General features: G+C 40.4%; 1 protein-coding gene across 1 annotated transcript; it reads right to left on the bottom strand.

Annotated features, from left to right (window-relative positions):
- Window positions 1–2,885: 2,885 nt before the first annotated feature.
- On the bottom strand, window positions 2,886–3,519 carry pcp4b (Purkinje cell protein 4b; the record flags this gene model as incomplete). Its single annotated transcript, XM_010790951.1, has 1 exon — window positions 2,886–3,519. A coding segment is annotated over one exon (131 nt), but the record flags the coding sequence as incomplete, so codon positions are not given.
- Window positions 3,520–7,198: the final 3,679 nt, after the last annotated feature.

Raw genomic sequence — 7,198 nt, forward strand, 5'->3', positions numbered from 1 at the left:
TGAGCCTGAGTCTTCATCATGTCTTCATCATGTCTTCATCATGTCTTTATCATGAGCCTGAGTCTTCATCATGTCTTCATCATGAGCCTGAGTCTTCATCATGTCTTCATCGTGAGCCCCAGTCTTCAGAGGGTCTCTGTACTGATGGACTGTGAATAAACCTAGTCCCCCGGGGATGAATGAAGTATTTTGATTGAATGATTGATATTATGAATAGAGTTTGATTGTAATAGAGATGTAAACTATAAGGATGTAATGGATGCACTTTAAACCATCTGGCTGTGGACATCAAGGAGTGAACTTGTCATGGTGGTTTAATCCTCCCAGGTTTACAGAGCTCATCTGCTTTGAGGATCAACTCCCAGCGGTGCAAAGGTCGGCGCTGACCTTGATATAAGACCGTTCAGTGACCCGCTCTGTGCAGTGATCCTAATCTTAAGAAAACCTCTTCTTAACCCTCGACAGTTTAAGTTCCCGTCTTGTAAAACCACTCTTTCTTGAGAAAAACGTCATTGTGACTTGTGTTGTTTGGCTGCAGAATTCCTGAGGGAGTGATCCTGTATTCACGTTATGCTTCGTTTGCTTTAGGGCGCCTCCATATTGCCTTATTTTGTGTTGGTATTAAAGCGTAATTGCTAGAACTTTGCATGGCGTCGCCAGCTTTATCCACCTTTACTCGCTACAGAAACTGCTTTTACATTTTATTAAGTGTCTTACTTTTTTAAATTAACGTTACCAATATTTGATTAGTTCATTCAGAACTGTTATTTTTACTGTATTATCTTATTCTTATTTTATACCTTTTTTAAGGTTAATTTATTTATGTTTCTTTTATCCTTGTTCCATTCAGTCCTGGTTTATTGATTTATCTTTGTTTTTAATTCATAATTTTTTATTTTGCTCTTATTTATTCCTTTTTTTAAATTGTATTTGTATTTTATTTTATTCAGTCCTGTGTTTATTGACTTCTGTTGTTTTTCTTATTTATTCCTTTTTGTTCTAATTTTATTGATTTTTTATGTTTATTTTAGTCCTCTGTTTTTATAAATAACAAGTAACACATCATTTTATTTGATAATGAATGTGTTGGTTTGTGAAGCAATGTTGTTGTACCTTTGAAGTGCTATAAAAATCAAGTTTCATTTGTTTTGATTTAAAATCACATGGCAATCCGTAGCTGCCGAGACAATTCACTTAAAATAACAAATGTGTCCCTCATGGAGGAACATCAGGATTCATCATCTTGGATTTAACAATGTCGGTATATTTTCTGCAAATCCATCTCGCAGATTTTAATAGAGTTTGACCAGCTGGTAATGCTGGGTGGAAAGTCAGGGGATCAGACAGATGGGGACCACGATTGTCTAAACAAAATGTCATTGCTATCCATCTAAAAGTTTTTCTCTATCCGAAACAAAGTTGTGGACCAACAAAACAAACAAGCTATGTTGCTAGAAGTCCTAAAAAAAAAACACACATCAAATAAATATCAATTTCTTGCTACAAAACAAGAAAAGTATATATTATGCTTTGCTATTCCTTTGAAATAGGGCTTCAACTCCAGGCTGCAGCAGATTCGACACAGTATCTTTGACAGTGTGTGTGTGTGTGTGTGTGTGTGTGTGTGTGTGTGTGTGTGTGTGTGTGTGTGTGTGTGTGTGTGTGTGTGTTTTCATTTTTTCGTCATGCAGCCTAATGAGGGAGACCACATAATGTGCCCGGGCAGGATATACTGTATAATGATGGAAGCTGTCTGCCGCTCTGTGAAACTCTTCAAAAAGCTTCTTCTCGGCCAAAAATCGTATCCATCCAGATATTTAAAGACAGCCGAGGAATAGTCACAGGCAGAGGAATCAAATACCACTTTTTTGGACACAAGGAAGACAGAAATAGCCTTTTGAAATGGCTCCATAGGGAAATATCAGGCTTTGGGAGGGACAGATTACAGTGACATAAAAAATATGTAACCAGTACGTTTTCTAAACATTGTAGATTACTAGCAGGATTACAATGTTATTAAAAAACTAAATAGTCCTTATAGTGTTTGTTGTAAAAGGATCAGATGTTATCTCTTCTTTGTAAATTGTACTGTTCATAGGCTAATACCTTAACTGTGAATACGCCTCGTGCCTGAATCTGCTTCATGGTTTTCACTTTCTTTGGTTCATTTGTTCTGTTTTTAATTCAGTAGGTGAACCTATATGTTCATAAAATAGTGTGTGTGAGCTTAACTGTGTGTATGAAACTACAGAGCATTTTATGTCAGCTCAGATTTTATTTCTGTTTCTTTAAACTGTAGTATGTGTTCATGTGTTTCATTGCTGGTGTATTGGCTACTGCCTGAATATGCTTAATGAAATGAAATCATTTTGGATCCTAAATATGTTGGTTTCTTCTTTTTCTAAGGTCACATTGTTCCGTCGACTTCCATAATCCCCTTCAGTAAACCCTTTTTTATTTGCATTGCATTTGAAATTGAGGTTTCCAAAAGTAACAGAAAGTAATCAGATGACATTACTTTTATATCGTCATACTCAGATTAGGTTACATTTTCTCACATAACGTAACTAGTAACTCCCTCCCATCCCTGTCACCGTATAGTCCTTACAGTGAAGCTATTGGTGTAGTGGTGTGTTATTGGCTGGTTGTTTTTAGAGAGCCTACAGCTGAGCAGCTCTGTGGGAAGCAGTCAATCAGTGCAGCTCCACATGGAGAAGGTCATCATGCTGAGGAGGGAATAGATTCAGCAGAGCTCATTCTGGAGAGCTCTATTTATAGATTGTCATCACAATATGAATCCCACTGCTGTTCCCGCAGACTGTGTGTTAATGCAATATATTAAGGGATGCTGAAGCTTTGCCACATTTGTACAAAGACCAAAGACGCAGGATCCACACAGAGTCTTTATTTATTGAATGTACATTGACACACACCTTGATAGAACCATGCGGGTACGAAAAATGCCTCTGGTTAAATATTCTGCTCAGGGTGGGAAGCTCCACAAAAACAACCGTCATCTTAACATCAGTTTTTGGTCCATCTTCTCACACACACACACAGGTGTTTCTGGGTAAGCACAGGTATGTTAACCAATGAGGCGGGGGTAAGTACAAAAACATATTCTAACACAAACACCAGCTAGACTTCATGATACATGGAACAGGACAGAAATATTCTCTAATGTCTAGTTATTGATACAGCAGTTGAATAATAAATTAATAATAATAGGATAATGATAAATTCACAGACATGTCATATGATAAACAGGCTATTGCATTCTCCCCCACCCATCCCAATCACAACCCCTGGAGTTCCAACAGGTATGAATTTGTTAACATGCAAATATCACACCGTCCTCGACCTCCACGCGGCGTCAGAGAGGCGCTCACTAGGACTTGTCGACGCGCTTCTTCTTCTGGAACTTCCTGAACTGGGACTGGATGGCGACGGCCGCCTTCTCGGTCTCCGGGTTCTCCATGTCGATGTCAAAGTCCTCTGGGACGTCCGTCTTGGAGGCATCTGCAAGGAAAAGGAAGAGAGGGATGGAAATTAGCTATTAGCTATAATCTGGCATATCACATCTCGTCTCTTTGCTGAGATTAATGTTTTTTTATGCATGGTCCTTGTATAAATAAAAAATAAATAAATTAAAAAAAACTCAAAATCGAATTGTCATTTTTCCTCAGGAAGGTTCCCGATGGAGTAAAAAGTGCCGTTTGAACTCTCTAGATAGGAAAGGAGCTTCCTTCATTATCTCCTTTAGCTTCGGTTGCACTGGAGCAGTCTTTACGAAAGGATAGGAGAACATGCTGTCCCACATTTACAACATTCGGCCGTTCACGGAAACTCTGCTTATTCAGTTTTATACACAGTGACTGGTTTCTAAAGCCAGTCCCTCATTATAATCATAGAGCAGAGTCCTTAGGGGGAAGCCTGGGAAGTTTTAGTGGTCAAAGGCCAGAGCGTGAATTGATCTCAGATCCTTAATCCCGGCAGTAGCTCAGCCAACACCGACCAAGAGGACACAACTGTAATCCCAGAAGAAAACAAAACTGATACAAACTGGTTTTAGGGATATTTAGGAGAAAATAAATAGTGTTTTTATCTCCTGGAAAACAACAGATTATTGAACCTATCAGAGAAGACATGGACATCAGAGAATCAACTGATTTCTACTTCTTCTGCGGTTCCAGTTATTTTTACTTCCTGTCTGTCTTCTTCTTCTTCTTCTGTTCATTTCTCTGAAGTCCAGTGCTCTGTCTTTTAACCTATTTCTTTCTCTTGCTCTTCATTTATTCCCCTAGTTCAGTTTGTGGTTGAATTCTCTTTTCTGACAGGTGATCCTGCCTGTCCTCTTCTGCTGGTCCTCTTGTTCTACTTCCCATCTGTCTAACCAGGAAGTAAACACGATCAGGAACACAGACCGGGCACTGCAGTGTTTAAAGTCTGGTTAATGGAAAATAAAATGTGACAGAACATTACAGAAAACCCCCGTCATTTTAAGTTACGTTGCTGTCGCTGCAGTTCCAGCAAGCAACCATTTTCCTTAGTGGAAGCAACACGATCATTTTTAATTAAATAAGATCATTTCAAAGCAATATTGTGAGCCAAGTCATTCGTTTATTTAATATGTAGCTGTGTGATTAGCGTCAGGATCCTGCTCACCCTGTCAGGGTTCTTTTTTTTTTTTAATAATGACCGCCTCGCTGCACATTGGTCTTCACAAAAGGTTAGAAGTTTCATGCATCACGAGTCAAAGCTAAGATATCCCTCCAGACTAATTGTGCTAGGAACTTGGTGCATTGTATAAACAGCTATATGGTGTTCTTGATATTAGTCCTTCAATGGCTAAAGTCTGCTGTGGTTTCTTTGCTGCAGGAATGTGCGGCTGCTCGGAGAGAGCTGCAGGCAATAATAAAGCAGGTTTATTCAGGAGGTTAAAGGCCACGACAAGCGAACATTTACCCAGGCAGGTTTGACTTTGGCCCTGAACCTCTCTCTGCAACGCCTCACTGGAATAACAATCAGGAAATAAGTGGTTATATGGCTCAATAACATTTTGCAATATACAAGGTGATTATTGCAGTGTGTTGTTTATATGCTGTAGCCTAATGTATGATTATTTAAATGAACAGTCTTTGTTCCACCGTTTAGCAATCTGCACTGCCTGACATTTAATGACTTTCGTACTGAGATGAAACCTTATTATTTCAATTAGCAGTTTTAACCTTTTAGTGTCAACATGAACTAATTGTTTCTCTACAAAGATCAGCATGGGGCTTTTCCATTTGTCAGCTCTGCAGGATGCCAGCAAAGGATCAGGGTTGGGAGGGTTCCTTTAAACATGCAATCCATTACAATCATCAGTACAGTTATTCACAAGTATCACAATATAAAAGTCATGTAACCTGAATACTTTCTGTTACTTTCCGTGATAGGCGGGACATCTCTTAGCGGTTGGCCAATCAAAACAGAGCCTAACCCATCAGAGCAGAGTGAGCTCTGGTTTCAGACAGGGGGTGAAAAGAGGTGCTGCAGCACAGGCAGTATAAGAGATTTCCCCCCCAGTGAATCATTCTGAACTAGATGCCATGATGATGAACTGGAAGATTAGCTATGGTTTCCTCAGGACTCGGTTCTCTGTGAGACTCCTGAAGGTTTGTGATGTGTGTATGTGCTTTGCAACATATTTCTTTATTTTAAAATGTATTGTCACATTGTAATCCTGCTAGAAATCATTTTTCAAAATGTATCTGTAGGTGAATACAGTTACACTTTCTTGTATGCTGATTACGTAATACCGTCACATGTAATCTGTTACTCCTCCAGCCTACACATGACAGAGGAGGTGGAGAGGAGTATTGGAGGCAGAAAGCAGAGACGACTCCTATATTGACTCTGCAGCTAATCCTTGAGTTCCCTCGGGGCTGAGCTTGAATACCTCTCTCTTGCTGTTCAAGGAGGAAACACTAACTGCTGTGTCAAGCCCGACTTTGAGTCCTGCATTAATTGATATTGAATGTTTCCACGCTCTAATGCCTGCTGCTCTGGTCCCTGCAGCAGTAGCTATTGAGCTGCGCCCTCCGCCATGTCACCACCAGACATGTTCATAATCTTTGTAATACAAGCCGCTGACAGCTTTTTTTAAAGGTGTCAGAGCGGAGGCACACGCAGGATGTGATCCACGGTGTCTTCATGTGCTGGGAGGAATTTGGTAATTATGACGATAGAGAACATTGAATCTTTTATCATTATAGCAGATGGTGATAGTTGAGGGCACAGTGTGCTTCAAGTCTGAGACAGCTATCCTTCTTACATGGTCCAAGGATACATCGTACAATTTGTAACAGAATATCCCGGCCTTAAGATTCAGCAGAAAAGACTCTGCTCTTTGAGACAAGCTTTCAAAAATCCCCTATATTAAATGAAAATGGCGCTCGCTGCCAACGACTTGACTCACAAATATCTATTTAAAAATGATCGTATTGCTTCCGCTAAAAGAAAGAAGTCCGATCCACTGTTTACCAACAATGCTTACTTCCTGTCTGTCTTCTCCTGTTGGTTTCTTTGCGGCGTTTTCCGATGCAGGAAAAAAAATGTTTCTTGTCCATAGCTGATGTTAAATGGACCGGACTTCTTTCTGCAGTTTGATAGGAATGCACATAGTCCCTTGATAAGAGCATCCTTGTCTGGAACGTCCCAATTGACCAATCATAATTGAATATTCAACAAAGCCATGTCCAGCAGTGGCTCAGTCAGTAGGGGCTTGGACGGTTCAAGTCCCCGACCAGACCTAAAATATGGAGCGTGGACTGCTACTTGGAGAGGTCCCAGCTCACCTCCTGCCCTGCCGTGGTGCCCTTGAGCAAGGCACCGGACACTCCTCACTCCCATTGCTCCCTGGGCGCTGTACAATAGCTGCCCATTGCTCCTAGTACTAGACTCCCGGTACTAGGATGGGTTAAATGCAGAGGTCAAATGTTATTTTTGTGCTGTCGGTGTTTCGTCTAACCACACAAAAAGTCCAACATGATACATCAGAGGAATCATTTATCAGAAAGAAGCCTGTCTCCTTCTTTAAGAAAAAGGCCGCGAGTTTCCATCAGTTTTTACAAGACGGGAGGCTGGATGTGACAAGGAAGGAACACACACACACACACACACACACACACACACACACACACACACACACACACAC

The sequence above is a fragment of the Notothenia coriiceps genome, unplaced genomic scaffold (genome assembly GCF_000735185.1).
Source record: "Notothenia coriiceps isolate Sejong01 unplaced genomic scaffold, NC01 NC01_scaffold00001498, whole genome shotgun sequence".
NCBI classification, from domain to species: Eukaryota; Metazoa; Chordata; class Actinopteri; order Perciformes; family Nototheniidae; genus Notothenia; species Notothenia coriiceps.